This window comes from Cebidichthys violaceus, unplaced genomic scaffold (genome assembly GCF_023349555.1).
Source record: "Cebidichthys violaceus isolate CVI_PGR_0920_01 unplaced genomic scaffold, fCebVio1.0.p SCAF_19, whole genome shotgun sequence".
NCBI classification, from domain to species: Eukaryota; Metazoa; Chordata; class Actinopteri; order Perciformes; family Stichaeidae; genus Cebidichthys; species Cebidichthys violaceus.
This window is the reverse complement of record NW_027176361.1, coordinates 4550397-4566938: the sequence shown is the minus strand read 5'-3', so window position 1 is coordinate 4566938 and position 16542 is coordinate 4550397. Positions and strand designations below refer to the sequence as shown.

Here is a 16542-nt window from a genome sequence, read left to right as displayed (position 1 = left end):
GGCATGGAGTTTCGGGTTATGCTCGAACCTGCACTATTTCCTCTTCGGTGCTGGAAACACAACATTTATATCATCGGGTTATGACTCTCTATTCACTCTCCTTTGAGCTCAGTTTAGTGCCTCACCAACTCCTGAGGAAAATATCTGGCTCTGCAGCAGGTGAAATGCTCCACTATGTTGGATAGTCGCTAAATGTGTCAGCGCAGGGCAGGGAGGGTACAGCGGATATTTGGAGCTTTTTCTTTTTACTGAAAACTGCTGCCTGCTGAGGTTAAAAACAAACACAAAGCTGATGAGAGCAGTGAACAATGCCGGCCAAAAAACACAAAACAATGAGCTGAAAGACATTAAAGCTCTGCAGCAGAGGGGAACTGCAGAGTCAAGGGGAATTATCTCTGACTTTACCACTACAAGCAACCCATTTCACTTCGTCATTTAATCCTTTTTTAATGTAAAAATATCGATGAATGCAGCTTTAACAAAAAAATGTTGCTGCTTTTCAAGAGAGCTACTTAAATGTACTGGTGTGAATTCAAATGATATCTATTCTTAAATGTCTCTCTGTATGAATAAGACTTCTTGGATATCAAAATATGATCAGGCCACAACACACACACACACACACACACAGGGAATTAAACCCATGGAAATGTATGACACCATGGAAAAAAAACAATTAGGTACAGATTGCCACTGAATATGTTCCATGTATTTTGTCACAGAATAAAATGGAAAGAAAGTAACACTTGAGGTGTTACAGTAAGCGTCTGCAGAGACATCTTGGGAAGACACAGAAGGGGGTTAGAGGAGCTTTTAAGGCTTGGAAAGAGAGAGCTCTGCAGCATCAGACAGACAGACAGGCAGACAGACAATCAGGCAGACTGATGCACTCAAAGACTGATCCTCGCTCCTAAAACCTCATCTCCCCTTTGGCCTCCTATTCAACCTCCACCTCCCTCCACCTCCCTCCCCCATCTTCTCATCCCTTCATCCCCCCCAGTCATCCTCCACACTTCCTCCTCCCCTCACTAACCTGAAGCCAGGCTTTGGACTGTTTTCATAAACACACACACACACACACACACACACACTCTCACACACTCTCACACACTCTCACACACACACGCGACACCACACCAGGACCCTGAAGACTACATCTCAGGCCCAAAGCGCTCTCCCGAGTCAATCCCGGTGTTGACGAAATCAGGCGAAAGGGGGTGATTGATGAGGCAGGATTGGATACAACGCTGCAGAGAGGGAGAAGTGAGACCGAGCGTCTCGCTACTCTCCCACGCCACCTCCGCTACCCCCGATGATGACATCACGGCGGCCAGAGACCTTCAAGCTGCGACTGTGATTAAGTGCGATTAGTTCTGTCTGAGGCTGGCAGATTCCAGAGGATTTTAAACTACAAAAGAGCTTTTTGGGGGTGTTGAAAGTTGGAGAAAGGGAACAAGCATGGGAATGGTTTAGTGTCGAGCCATTTGTATTTTTGTGTTTTGGGGTAGTAAAGACTGGACAATATGATCAGACCATAAAACCATCCTATATCAGGCTTGATTTAATTTAAGAGTCTAATCTTAAGTCCAGTGCAGACTGCACCAATGTTGCCAGATGATAAAATAAGATATAAGATACGATTTGAGACAGAAGGAATCAACTCAAAACAGATTCTGTAAAGTTAGCTAATGCTAACGTGCTAAACTAAAGTGAATACGGCACGTTACCTCGGCATTGTGGACACTGTGACGTCAGCCTCAGAATTAGATGTCTACACGAGATGATGGCAGGTTAAGTCTTAATAGTGGCGACTGATACAGCTAGCTAGTCAGTCGAGTTTAGTTCCACTTTAATCGTCATTTATGATAATTCAACATGTGATGACATCATAAATATGCAAATTCAGGCACGACACTATCTAGCGACATTTAGCAACAGTTGAAGGAGGCTTTAGCTACTTTCCATTGAAAATAGTTGGCAAAACTGCGGGTAGTTGAAGCACTTTGGAAGATGAATAGTATCCAGAGTATTCCTACAATCAATAGACCTGGTCTGAGATCAACTGTACCTTTACACCAACGTGACAATATGGGATGAAAAATGACTTGTAAATGTGAGCAGCAGAGCAATTCTTTGCCGTCTGCTCTCGGTAAAACGCATACATGTATGTCTCTGCACTGCGAGGCGAAAGCAAGCCATCGACTCATATTTCAATTTCTGACACAAAAGTGGTGCTGAGAGACTTTCTGTCGGTCCGCGCAATCCTCCTCTACCTCGCTCTATGGAAGGTGGCACCGGGTGGCACGTCGGGGTGGTGCTCGGCCTCAGCTGGCCGCACAAAGCAGGGATGACGGAGAGATCGTGCTCGACCCCTCCGCTCACCCGAAACATGATGAAGCCCGCTGCTTTCTCAGAGGGGAGAGTCACATTGGCAGGATGACTTTTAAAAAGTCTAAACAACCGTCTCTGTTCCCCCTCAAACTTTTCATCTTTCCAGAATCTGTCGCGCCGACAGTGACACGGAGCGTAAAGTGCTGACTCGCCGGCCTCCCTGCCGATTCACGCTCTGCCGGCGACGGAGCGTGTCCTGACAAATAAAGCAACGAATGCGACGGAAAGAGAGAGAGAACAAGTAGGGGGGGGAGAGAGGGGAGAGCACGGAGGGCTATAATTAGTAAGTGATTAACGAGCCGGCTTCAGACAGGTCCCACATCATTGATTGTGATGTTGTGCAACGCTTGCCGCAGCGGAAACGAGCCGGCCCTGGGAAGGGGCGCCAAGGTCACGCTCTCACACACACAGAGATGCGTTTGTTCTGGATACATCCAACGGTCATTAGCGGGAACACGGAGGCAAAGCACATCGTGTCAGGTTAGGTTGTGGCCGCGTAACAATAGCTGGAGAACACAGAATATTCATGCATTAAAAAAAGATAACAGCAGGGTTCATGAAAGTTTGAACATAATGTATGCTCAACAGTTAAATGTATTTTTTTTTTTTTTTTGGTGTAACTCGCATCACATTAATCATCTGTTGTGCAATTATATCTGCTGTTCACTTTTGTCAGTTGTTGCATCATTGTTGCGTGATAATGCAGTCAGGGCAGATTGATTTGCAAAGTCTGCACTGCATGACCTCCGGGGCTGAGTGTTGAAGCTCAATACGACTAAAACACATCCGTAGCATTAAGTATTCAAAAGAGTCAAGCATCAAAAGTTGACATCAAGTGCTTTGTAATTTTTTTTTTTTATTTATGTACTCTTCAAATCAGATACATATTCTGATCTAAACCAGAAACCTTTTTCCAATTTGAGATTCTATATTATTTATGCAGTTCTGTATTTCACCCTGAAGCGTTGAGCATATTTTACTATATATAAATGACGTACTATACTTGCCACACACAAATATATTATTTAAAAAGGTGCAAAACACAAGATTGGGAGCATTTCGATTGACTCTCAACGGCTCTCAACATGGCGGAGCCAATCAACTAGAGGTGTAATCAACAAATAGCTGATTTGTTTGCTGCTGTATTAATGTTGAGAATGTTTCTTAAAAACGTTCTGGCATTGGACGTCAAAAGACATCGTCAGTAGTAATCAGTGTTGGATGCAGAATCATCCAGTCTGGTGGTGCAGAATCATAGTACTGGCAGCGAATAAATTATAATTAGATGCTAAAAGTTTTCAAACTACACAGGTGGAGGTGAGGCTGCCATATTGCCTGCATCTTGGTCTGCCTCCTCTCTACGTTCTGCTCATTCCAACTCCCATACTCTCACCCAACCCCAACCCTTTTCCCTCCCCCTCCCTCCCTCCCTCTGATGATGAGGCAGGCACCGCTAAGCGAAATTTCAAACTCAGCTGTCAGACAGAAGGAGAATGAAGAGAGGGAGAGAGAGAGAGAGAGAGAGAGAGAGAGAGAGAAACGCTGAGTGGAGGCAAAAGAAGAGAGAAGTCTTCCCTTCCCCTGCTGGTCAGGTGCCAACATCAATGTACTTTGCTGTGCGGCTGAGCGGGCACAGAGAGCGCTGTCACGCATGGCGTAATGTCGCTCCGTCCTTGCCCCCATTCTTTACTCTGCCAAGCTAATGATGATGATGATGACGAGAATGAGGAGGAGGAGGAGAAAAGGGAACGAGAAGGGGACACTTAGGACGCGCTCAGCTGCTCGTCGTATGGATTTCTGTCGAGGGAGTTACTTCGTAGCGAGGAGGGGAAGGAATGTGTGAAGGTGCGCATGTGTTGCTCTCGCGCTTACTGTACCTTGTCATTGTTGTAGTAGGCCAGACTCTCTCCATTGAATCTCACCCACCTCCTTTGAAAAACACAGTTCCTGCAAAGAGAAGGTGAAGTACAAACTCAACCTGGCGCATTCAACCCAAACTGAACCACTTCGGAGTGAAAGACGCAACACTGATCCAGAACCGACAAGACAGTAAGCCGGTGACTAAATCTGCTCGGAACAGGTACTCATATTTCATCAAGAGTGCCATTGATTCATTAATGTCAGGAGTTGTATCAACAGCTGTCAATTAGCATAATCAAAACAAATGGGCACTTTCAATTTGAATATTCAACAGCCATGGGCGGTTTGCCAAATCTATGCAAATAGGGCGGTGAGGGAGAATATAAAAAGGAAGTAAATGATTGATAGCTTCGGTTTTGGAGCAACGGTGAAGCAAGTTGCGCGGAGAAATACATGTTGTGCTGCCAGAAAAAGCCAAACTAAGTGAAGGCCAACATATTTTGATTTCAATACTACAACGTTATCGGCCATCTTCCTTCCCTGTCGTTGGTGCAGCGATCATAGATCATTGCCGTCAGATTAAGATCAATCTCTAACGTCTGATGCACGATCACAGGTATCTTCTGCAGCACTGTGACCTACCCTTGAGGCGACAGCTTGTCCAGCCAACCCACTTTGAGCACCTGGTGTTTGGGGGCTCCGTAGAAGCACGCGTATGGAGAAATGTCCGGCAGAGCGCTGCTGGCCTCGCCCCATAGAGCGTCGGCAGGATCCGAGTAGAGGTCGCACTCCACCATCGTCAAAGAGCCGTCCTGAGGGCCAGGGGCCGCTGGTCCCGCAGCAACACCCTCGGGGTTCACCGGAGAACTTTGGTTCAAACTGACTCGCGGCAAAAAGCCGACGCACTCGTCCACCGTCGAGTATTCGTCCCTGTGGGGGTCGGGGATTTCTGGAGCAGGGGGAGGACCTTTTTCCTTGGATTTTTTCCGTTTCGGGATCTTCTTTCTGTAGGAGCATAGATGACTTTAAAAAAGGAGCAGTTCATCATTTTTGGGAAATACCGATGATCGTTTTTCTTGCCGAGAGTCAGATAAGAAGCTATCACCACCGTCATGTCTGTTAAGGATGGAGTAAGAGTCAGACTTGATTAGCTTAGCATATAGCCTGGGAGCAGGAGAAACAACAAGTTTTTTGAATTACGTGTCGTAACTATTTCTTACACATCAATCAAACAAGATAGAAGGCGTTACTTTATTAAGTCAAGAAGTTATGGTAAGCAATTTGTTTTTTTTTAGTTTGGAAAGAGACATGTTAGCCGTTTCCCATCGCTTCCAGTATTTATGCTGAGCTAAGCTAATTCCCTCCTAACTCTAGCTATATGCAAGTAGCGAACAGACATGGAAATGGTACTGATCCCATCTTCTTCTCTGCATAAAAGTGAACAAGCATGTTTCCAAAACTATTCCTTGAAGAAGGCCCACCCTCATGTGTGTAGGAAATGTATAACTATTGCCTAAAATCACCTCTTCTATTTGTCATTTACAGTGCAGCCTAACAATCGCACTTCTTTCCTTTAAGATGAGGCCACCGGATGAATATATTCATCACATCAGCATACCATACCTCTGTTTCTTCTGTTTGATCTTGTCCTTAAAGCCTCTCTGTAAGCCTTCTTTGGCGCCTTGGTTCTACGGAGCACACACAAGAGATTCGCATCAGACGAAAAGAAGGTGTCCATCTTCCAGTCAGACACCGTTATCGTGTTGCTGCACGGAGCTACGTTAACTTTAGTGGCGAGGTGACATTTCCATTAACCTCAGGTGGCAAACTGAAACAAGCACATTTCCCACTCGAGCTATGTGTCGTTGGTGACAACGTTTACACCGAGAGGGAAGTTTGGTGTGCGGCCCTGCGGTTGAAACGCCGCTGATAAGTGTTGGAGATCTGAGAAATGTCTGTTCCTCTTTGGCGAGCTGCTACTCACTGTCCACTCGTGGGAGTGTGCGCTGTCTTACCGGAGTGCTTTCGGGGTTGTTGTACAGGAACAACTCTCCATAGGGAGCGATGGGCGTCAAGGTTCTTTGAAGTGGAGCTATAAAAAAAAAAAAAAAAAGAAAAGAAAAAAAAGGGACACAGAGACAACACAATGGTGGCTTTGTCGCGGCATTGAAACTTGCAGAACACGGTGTGAAGGCCTAAACATGCTGCATGAAAGTGAGGAGCTTAACAGGATTGTTCCGGTCAAAATTTAAAATCACTCAGATGTTATAGTGCCCTTTGATTAAACCAGCTCATTGATCTGAATAAACGTGAAAACACTTGATCCCTGTGAGCAGTAAACTAATTACATTTTTGTTTCAGCGTGCCTATCTCTCTGCCTCGGCCCTCTTTCCTCGTCGCCAATAGGGAGTGTGATCCTCCTAACACACCGCGTCCCCATCAAGGCCATTTTCTCCTTCTCGGCTGCTGCAGGGACCGTGGTCGGTGGTGGCGAAGACGAAGGAGGAGGAGAGCGGAGAGAGCTCTGGCCAGACACTATTAGTCTGGAGACCTGGGGGCCACCCTGCGTGGGCCACTGGCCTGTCACTGTGAAAAATGACACCAGCCTCTCCTGAGGATTGTGAGGGCCAAAAAGACGCCGCCGCGGGGCAACACACACACACACACACACACACACACGGAGAGGCAGATATGCGCGCGGACGAAGATCGAAACACCCTCAGACACATAAAGATGCCTCGAGACAAAACACAGACATAAAAAAAGGATGGACAGTCAAATAAGTACACAGTGGATGGACTACTTTTTAAAGCTTTACAGACACACTGCAGACCATTACAGGAGGGCACAGAGGGCATGTACGGTGCTGGGTAAGCTCTATGAAGGGGGTCAGTTTACTGGATGATGGAATCCACTCCCCAACACAGCCGCCCTCTCTCTGCGGACGGGCTCGGTGGGCATACAGCAACCATCAGTCATCATCCATCAGCCGACCTTCAGGCCACTCGCGATTCTCTCCCGAGGGCCCGCCGGCCTCTACTGTACTCCATTCCTGTCTGATTCCCTCCATGCTTCCGTCTCCGGCTTCTGCCTTTGTCTCTCTCTCAGTCGACCACGCTGCTTCTTTGTCTGCTCCTGACTCTGACTCTCTCTCTCTCTCTCTCAAGTCGCCATCTGGGAAGAGACCTAGATGCCGACATCGCTTCAGAGTTGGCGATGGAGATTGATTTTGTTATGAGCGAAGCCTCTGTTCTTTCTTTTTTTTTTTTTAAGTCGGGGAGTTACGGGTCAGTTCGTTACCACCACTTCTCTGTGTCACTCACACCCTGAGCATGGGGTGCCGCCATCTGAATCCAAAGTAGTCACCGAACTGTTTATTATTTCAGTCACTGGCTCCCTGAATTTACTCCTGAATAGCTCAAGAATAACACCAGCCAAGAGTGTTTTACCTTCTTTAATTACCGTTTTGTTCTTCTAGATGAAGACAATGAGGGCTGTTATTATGCATGTAGCTATGGTTGCTGTTCGGTTACTTTCTATCCTAATATATTGCGAGCTGAAATGTAGATTTATCGTTTTTTGTCTGAAGAAAGCTATTACATTCAAAACTTGAGCAAACACTAATGTAAAAAGTAATCTACAGTCATATCAAATTCTCATCATCCTCAGCTGTACTTGGTGATTTATTTCGTATAATATAGCACTTTTTTTATTTATTTTTTTTTAATTCACAGGAAGCTTTGTATATCTGTCATACATGCAGATATCTTTTCAACACTAATACTTGCTGTTTACTGGTTTGTTCTGAGGTGTGACTTAGCACTGTGTGTATGCAGTGTCAGGGAAACAACTGCCCTAAACGTTTAGGGCGCTTAGAAAGGGAAGTGCATTAAACTGGGCTGTGTGTGTGTGTGTGTGTGTGTGTGTGTGTGTGTGTGTGTGTGTGTGTGTGTGTGTGTGTGTCATTGTACGATCAAAGTAGAGCCTCACGACTGTAATTATTAATAGTTTTCTAGTTATTAATGGAATGATGTTTAGTGTCGTTTTAGCTGCAGGAGAAGCACTAGAGAGACAGATTTTTCCTCGTGAAAATGTATAAGTGGAGTTCTTGAGGTGTTAATTAACATTCTGTCAGCCTCCAACAGCAACTTTTGATTGAATACTGTGAGACTTTTTGGATCTCATCTGTGAATAAACTCTTCAAATATGCTCGGGTAAAATGATATGTCAAATAGCGCGGCGCTAGGCCTCGCTGTGAAGGGAGATTTAGCTCGCTAGTCGAGCTCCCCGTCTCCCTGCTCTGGGACCGCCTCGGCTCCCTCTCTTCCTCCCGTCTCTCTCAGCCTGCTTTGCATCCATCTCCCCCTTCCTTCCTTCCCAACCCGCTTCACTGTCTCGCCGCTCTCTCAAGTCTCACTCCCTGTCTTGTTCCGTACAGAGAGAAAGTTGGAAAAACAAGGCCTGCCAAGAGACTGCTCCAGTACACGGAACAAGGAGGGAAAGGAGGGGGAAGCCAAAAGGAAACGTGAGGGGGGACTAAGTGTGGAAAACGGACAGAAAAACTGTTGATATGCTGGCGAAGACGTGGTCAGGTATGGACCAGAAAACGACTGACACGCTCACAGGTGTTTCACACACACACACACACACACACACATGCACATTCACACTGGCGGTTGTCACAGCAAAGCAACAGATAATCCTGGGAGAACACGTCTGCCTCAACACACACGGCAGCTCACGTAGTATCTCGTCAGATGAGACATGAGGGTCGACTAAGCCCAGTAAATACGGCGAGGGAACGGGAGGAAACTCAAAAACGGATTTGTACTGGTTGTACTACAAGCCTGTGTGTTGTTAGCAAAGTTAAACAACTTCTAAAAAACTTTGGAGAGCTGGGTGACAGGAATACACACCGGGCTCTCGCCGAGGGACGCGATGTGAGAGAGATATTCCCTGTGAGATGTGTGCTTGAAACGGGGAACGATGCAGTTTCCCACGACACACACACACACACACACACACACACACACACACACACACACACACACACACACACACACACACACACACACACACACACTCCCCTCATCTCCTCTCCCTTCTTTCATCCGGGCAAACAACAGCACCGCTGACTCTACTGCCGAATGAAATATTCATGGCGTGAGATGATGAAGCGGATGCCTCTTGAAAGACGGTGTACCTTTCTGTGTGCCGTTTGCACCGGCGGGACCTTCGGAGCCTGTTGGGCGTTCGGGGCTGCTGGTTTGCACCGGCGGTGGCGGCGGCGGCGGCGCGCTCCTGAGGAGGATGGGAAATCTGTACATTAGAACCACCAATGCAGCACGTGTGTGTGTGTGTGTGTGTGTGTGTGTGTGTGTGTGTGGGGGGGGGGGGGGGGGGGGGGGGGGGGGGGGGAATAGGTAACACCATTTAGAAGAAAAAGGGTCTTCAGAATAGAGATGTGCAACTGTGAAAAGTTAGTTTCACAGTTGAAAAGTTCATGATTAGAATGAGCGGTCTTAACGTATGTGAAATGCGGAATTGTAAATGAAAAGGCCTCAGGTTCTCCATTAGTGTAAATCAAAATGCAAGGAGTGAAGTCTTGTTTTCATATTCATTCAGCGTGCAAATCTAGTTCTCCAGGTGCTTTTCCTCAGTACTCCTCCAACTTGTTTGAATAGTTCCCGACCGCTCATAAACTTTCATTAAGTCAAACTTTATACTCAAAGGAATAGTTCCAACATTTTGGAAAATGCACTTCGTTGCTTTCATGCGAGAGTTAAGTGAGAAGATTGATGCCGCTCTCATGTCGGTACGGTAGATGTGAAGCTAAACTTAGCGCATCTCATCCAACCCTCTGCAACAAAGTGAAACGTTGAACTGTCGCTTTAAGTTTACCTGTCCTGAAGTGGCGGGGTGGTCTGATTCGGGATTTCGGGGACGGGCCGGTGCCTCAGTCGGTAGGAGCGGGTGAGCCGTGGGCCAACGGGAACCTTGAAACAGGGCTGTGTCTCGTAGATGGAGTTGTCCACCATGTCGCCTTGAAAAACCCAATTGTCCTCGGTGAGCGTTGGGTAAGGGACTCCGGCCGTACGGGGGAAAGAGTCAGCGCTAGACGGCAAGGGATCCTCTGAGGAGACGTCCCAGTCTGAGGGGACTTCAGATATGGAGAGGGACTCACTGCTGCTGCTGCTGCTGCTGCTGCTGCTGCTGCTGCTGCTGCTGGAGAACACGGAGGCGGGGACATGTTCTGGCAGGGATCTTTGGATGTTCTCTGGATTGCGCGGGGCCGGTTGAGGCGGGAGAACGCGTCCGCTCTCTTGGACGTCCCCAACCTCTGTTCCCAGTCCGGCCCCTGGGGGCAAAGTCTGACTTCCCTCCGACTCATACGCCCTCCTCTCCTTTGGCTGATGCTGGCATGTAGTCCCCCTCTTTTTATCCTGCAGGAAGATGTGTCTCGGGTGCGGCATGGGCGCCCTGCGGTGCATCCCGTTCGCTGCCTCTCCCTTTTCATCTTCCTCTCCACCGCCCGTCTCCTTCACCCCGAGTGCTTCCAAACTTCGGAGGATGCGCCTACGGTGGCCTGTTGGAAACACATTAAGCCCCAGGAGCTGACCGTCGGTGAGGTCCTTGCAATCGTCCAGCGCTCGATAGCCTCCCTGCTGGAAATACGGGGTGTACTGGGACAGGCGGAGGGTGGACAGCCACTCCACGATCTCCTGGCTCGGCTCCGGAGGCTCCAACATGATGCTCTGGTCTCACCTCTGCCGCATCAGGAACACATTGAGAAGATCTAGTGGCTCGGCTTTAAACTGTAGACACACAAAAAAATTGTAAAAATGTGTGATGTGTGAAGAAAAATACAGTAAAGTGTCATCAAACTGAATTTAAATCTTTGCAGTACTCCACTCTTACCATAGACTAAATGATTGACCTACGAAGTGTCCATTAAGTGGAACAGAAATACTTAAATATATCAGTTAGGCTCTAATGATGCGTCTCTCTGCAAGCCCAAACGATTAAGTGGATATTGATTTTGTCTTAGAGGGTAGTTCTGCAGGTGAAAATGTATTTAAGAGTTCAACGTTACCTCCTTTCCACTTTGATGAAATTATTGGACCTCATCAAAGGAAAAGTTCAACATTTTGGGAAATACAATTATTCCCTCTCTCACCAAGAGTTAGACGATACCGCTCGAATGTTTGTATGGTGAAAATTAAGCTATATATTGTGTATTGACATGTGCATTTTTTATATTATATTAAGATTTGTACCCTGTTTTTTTACCTGTTCTTACCTGTAACCTACTGCTGCTTGCAACAAAATAATTTCCCCTCGCGGGATCAATAAAGTTACTATCTATCTATCTATCTATCTATCTATCTATCTATCTATCTATCTATCTATCTATCCATCCATCTCTCTATCCATCCATCTACAGCCTGGAGACAGTTAGGTTAGCTTAGCTTAGCATAAAGCAGGAGGGAAGCACCTAGTCTGTAAAGTATAAATGTATGTTAGAAATAAATAAATGTAAATGTTATATAAATGTAAATTGTGGCTTTAGACTCCAGGGGTCTCATTTATAACAAAAAAAAAGTGCGTAGCTACAAATAAGGAAATGTATGAAGGCCAAACAAATATTCTGAGTCATACCTTGCCTACATCTGCCAGTGCACAATTTCCTTTTATAAATGCCAAATCAACTTCGAAGTGTGCGCATATGGGTCCCTTCCCTTCCTCTACACACCCACATTCAACCTTAAATGCTCAATGCAAAGCACCTTATGAATGTTGATGCAACTACCGGGAGGAAGAGCAAGACAAAGATCTTGTTTGTGAAACAGAAATGGAGGCGCTCGTGGATGAGGGGGTCCCTAAACACTCGGTTTCACATTCTTTTCATTCACGTATTTCAAAATGATCGCTACAAGCGGTAATAACCACCACCCTGAATATCATTTGAAAATAGAAGTTTGAACACAGATCATTTATTTATGTATGCATTTATTTATTTATTTATATATTCAAGTTTTGTCATGGTGACCTTGGCCTGTATTGGGACTCATAATGAGGATATGGACTAAACTACACAATCCATATGTGCAGGGGGTGGAGATGTACCGGGGGGGCTGACTGGAAAAGGCAGAGTGAGTTTGACAGATACCACGTCAGTAGCCTTTATAAACCTCTGGCACACAAATATATATATATATATATATATATATATATATATATATATATATATATATATATATATATATATATATATATATGGCTACTGTATACAGTGTGTCTGTATACAGTAGCCTTTATAAACCTCTGGCACACAAAAAAAATATTTGAAAAAAAACAAAAAAAAAAAAAAAAAAACGTAGGCTACTCTGTGACACAGGCAGTTTTAGAAGATATTTTTGAAAACTATTGCTGCCCTGTTCTGCAATTTCTTAATGCTATTTAATGTAATCTTAGATTTCCAGAATTTCAAGAGCACCCCGGGGTGCAGGCATCTTTTAGGATTGAAAGCTGTTGAACAAATATAGTTATGGCTCATTAGCACAAGCGAACATAACACTTTTTTTTTCAATATTTATGATAAAGTGGAACAGAACGTAACAAACGCGTGTTATGAAGTGAGATTAAATCATCACATGCTTATGATTTCATTTCCTGATCTGTCTTCCATTCATTATCTCATCATCTACCAATGTCTATCTGTAAGATTTTCTCTTCAAAAAAAAAAAAAAAGGTACAGTGGGCAGATTTTTTCTTTTTTTACCCCTGCTTCAAGCCTTTGCGCGGAGCTAAGCTAACCGTGTCCGGGCTGTTGCTTGAATTCGACAAGTGAGCAAACATGGCCCAAAAAAACGAATCTAAATTTGCAACACTCCTAGATGAAACAGCAGGAAACAGCAATAGCTGTGAAGAAATAGCATGCCACCATTTAGAGCGTGGCTCTGTGGACAGGTTTTGGACAGAGGTCTTACCTTAAGGTCTGATCAAATGACGCGCAAAGTGGATTTCTGCAGAAAGGCCAACTGACATCGTCTCCTTTAATCACAGAATTTAATGATCCAAGCGTTACATCACAGCTCACTGCCGAACAACATAAAATAAACCTTTAAAATGGCAGGCTATTGTTAAAAGTCGCTTTCCTCGTGCTTTTACACCATCTGTTCAAAGTTAAGAACTAATTAATTTTGTGGCAGAACTGCCTCTCTATCTCCCTCACACTCACACACACACACACACACACACACACACACACACACACACACACACACACACACAGTCAACTTCAAACTCACAGTTAGATACGTCAACATCTTGCCAAGTCCACTTCTCTTTTGAGTTGCAAACCTACGGTGCACAGGGGACATGAAGTGTTACTTCTGCTTTCAAGTAAACACAATCTTGTTGCATACATGCATGTGTTTATATTTCAGTTCTTTAATGCACAAGCTGTTCCCAGAATACAGATACCTGCTGAGAATACAGATATAATAGAGTATAGAGGCTATTTTTGGACTACAGTCTGATAGGACACACACACACACACACACACACACACACACACACACACAGTACATCACACCTTAGCTGCTGCATCGCTTTGTGTTTTTTTTTTGTGTTTTTTTTTTTTTAAGCACTGACCACACAGTCTCTGCTCCGCACAACAGTATTTAGCGCTCACAACAGCAGCAGCAGGGCCTGTATACAGTCTATCAGACCTGCCCAGCTGTGTGCTGCAGTGTTAACATGCAGGGACCTGTATTGGCCGAGAGCCAGCGCAGGCACACGCCAAAGCTTGCTAGCACATTTGACCTGGCCTGCTCCTCATCTCTGCCTTTTAGCGCTCAGACGCCCACTCACACAGCTGCGCGCGCAAACACACACACGCACACACACACACACACACACACACACACACACACACACACGCACATTCAGAGAACATTATTAAGTGATGGATGCAGGAGCTTTGATCCATAGATACTGCCCAGTGTCGAAGCCCACGGGGTGTTAAGATCAATAAGAGGAGCAAAAAGAAAACTTCACAAGATAAAAAAAAAAAGCTTGCATATCCCACATGGGCATGGCAACGTATGAAGCAGTGTGTGTGTGTGTGTGTGTGTGTGTGTGTGTGTGTGTGTGTGTGTGTGTGCAGACACACACAAACACATAAAGTATGTATGCCACAAAACTCACTGAGAGCAATTTATAAGAGAAATTTATGAAGTTATTGTTTCCTCTGCTAAACAAAACTATGTCTGAATACATGCTGCCCGCACAGGTAGTGTGTTCCACCCACTAAGCACACCACAGGCATGGTATAATGGAGTCCTGGCACACACACACACACACACACACACACACACACACACACACACACCCAGCACATCATACTTCTTCTGCACATCCCTCAGCCAACCAACTTCGACCAAAGTCCAATTGGTGTCCCCTTCCTGGTTTTACGCAAAAGAACACCTGGGCATGCCTTACAGTGTGTATGCTGTGCTCTGTTAAAATAGTGCCAACACGTTTAGTAAGAAGTTAGTGCAAGACTGTGTTGTTATTAATAGTGTTGACACAGTCTTCTGACAAATAAACACAAGTGAGGGTGTTCACGTAACGCGTCGGAGCGTTTCAGGTGGTTTGGAAAAAGCTTACCTGCGGCTTAGAAACGGGGGGCAACCTCGGGCATCATCCGCACAGCTTTGCGCACTCGCTGCGTCCAGTTTCTGTCAACTTTTTTTTTTTTTTTTTTTTTGTTGCGCCGTAGCCGCTCTGATGACTGTCGCGAGCCCTCGCAGCGTGCTTTACACACCTACACGCTCGTCTGTTTCCGTGCCGTTTGTTAGACCACGCCCCCTTTTAAGCGCGAGGCAGTAGCAGTGGAATGAGTTGCAGAAGTGAAGTCACCTTACCTTTTTTTTGTCGCGCTCCTTTAAACTCCTCAACAGTTGGATGTAATAGTGTTAGTGTTGCCCTGTTGAAAGTGTCTTTGTCGAGGCTGCTCTAAATGCGAGGCTGTCTCTACAACAACACGAATGTGCTGCCATGTGACAGACACCCGGAGAACAGCGAAGTGAAGGCGCTTGTGTTGTTTCGTTGGTTAGACTTGCATGTCCCGGCTTGATCCCACTAAGGCCCTCAGGCTACGCATTCAACACAGGCAGGAATGCAGCAGGATGCGTGGCGCACGTAATGGAGCGAGTCCTGAGGAACACCAGAACACAAATTTAGTCTCATTATTTTGTCATCATTATTCATTGCTATCATTTTGATGGAGCGGCAGCATGCTGTGTTACATTGGATGTAGATGACATTGCTGTATAGACCAAATGTGATTTATCTTTCAGACCTGGCATTTGATTGATGAACAAAAACAAAATGAGTGTAAGATTATAAATGTAAAACAGAAAGCTAATTGACAGTTTACACATTGTTGGCTTATGAACAAGTATTGTACGGAACGTGATATGCTATTCCCACTATTATGACTTCTACCTGCAAAACAATTGATGACAAATGCACCTGAACTTCAGTTCCAAGTTCAAGTTCAATTGTAATTCCACATATAAATAAAAGACATTTGGATAGAATACAATTTCTAGGCAGGGGCCTAGTTACTGTAAGCTTCAAGCATCTAGCTTCAAGACAAACAGCATGTGTATTTAACAGTTTAACCCCACTATCATGAATACATATTTATATTTGAATATATTCCATGTTGTGTCTTTCTTTCCCTTTGGATGGACAGTATTACTACTTACAGAATCGGAAGTGATAAAATAAGTAACAAAATAACAGAGTCCCGCTTCAGCCACATGATGGTGACAGAGTGCTGCAGCGCTGCAGCTTCTAGGCGACTGTGACTCCAATGGCAGAGCGAAATATTCCACAATGAAGACATTTTGACACGTCATAGTAGAAAAAGCACAGGACTACATGATAATAATAATAATATCACAGATGCCTCAGTTTCAGGGTATTTGTATTGTGCATGCTGGCCCGCTGTCACACCGGTCTGTCCATTGTTAGACATAGTAAGACATTTTTCTTTAAAATAAATAAAGTTTCTGTTAAATAGCTTTGTGCTTGTGGTTTTTACATTGTGTTATTTTCCTGTTGTGATAATCGAGATTCAAAAATGGTAGTTCTAACCCTAAATTAATGCAAGACCTTTTGTCAGTCCATCCATTTTTTAAACCTAAGTAGCTTTGCTTAAACACTGTACTAAGGAACGTTTTGAGCATTTTCATTGTATACTTCCACTCTTAACTT

General features: G+C 45.1%; 1 protein-coding gene across 3 annotated transcripts in view; it reads right to left on the bottom strand.

Moving 5' to 3' along the window:
- The window catches only part of arap2 (ArfGAP with RhoGAP domain, ankyrin repeat and PH domain 2), a 102212-nt gene extending 86861 nt beyond the window's left edge, over positions 1–15351 (bottom strand). The window contains exons 1-8 of one of the 3 annotated variants that reach the window (XM_068713345.1): positions 14926–15172; positions 13563–13614; positions 10153–11066; positions 9455–9552; positions 6267–6343; positions 5875–5939; positions 4894–5256; positions 4269–4338 (exon numbers count right to left, since the gene is read on the bottom strand). In XM_068713345.1, the coding sequence (XP_068569446.1) occupies positions 4269–4338; positions 4894–5256; positions 5875–5939; positions 6267–6343; positions 9455–9552; positions 10153–11000 (1521 nt within the window). In that variant the 5' untranslated portion in view covers positions 11001–11066; positions 13563–13614; positions 14926–15172. The other 2 variants (XM_068713346.1, XM_068713344.1) reach the window with 2 other exon arrangements.
- Positions 15352–16542: the final 1191 nt, after the last annotated feature.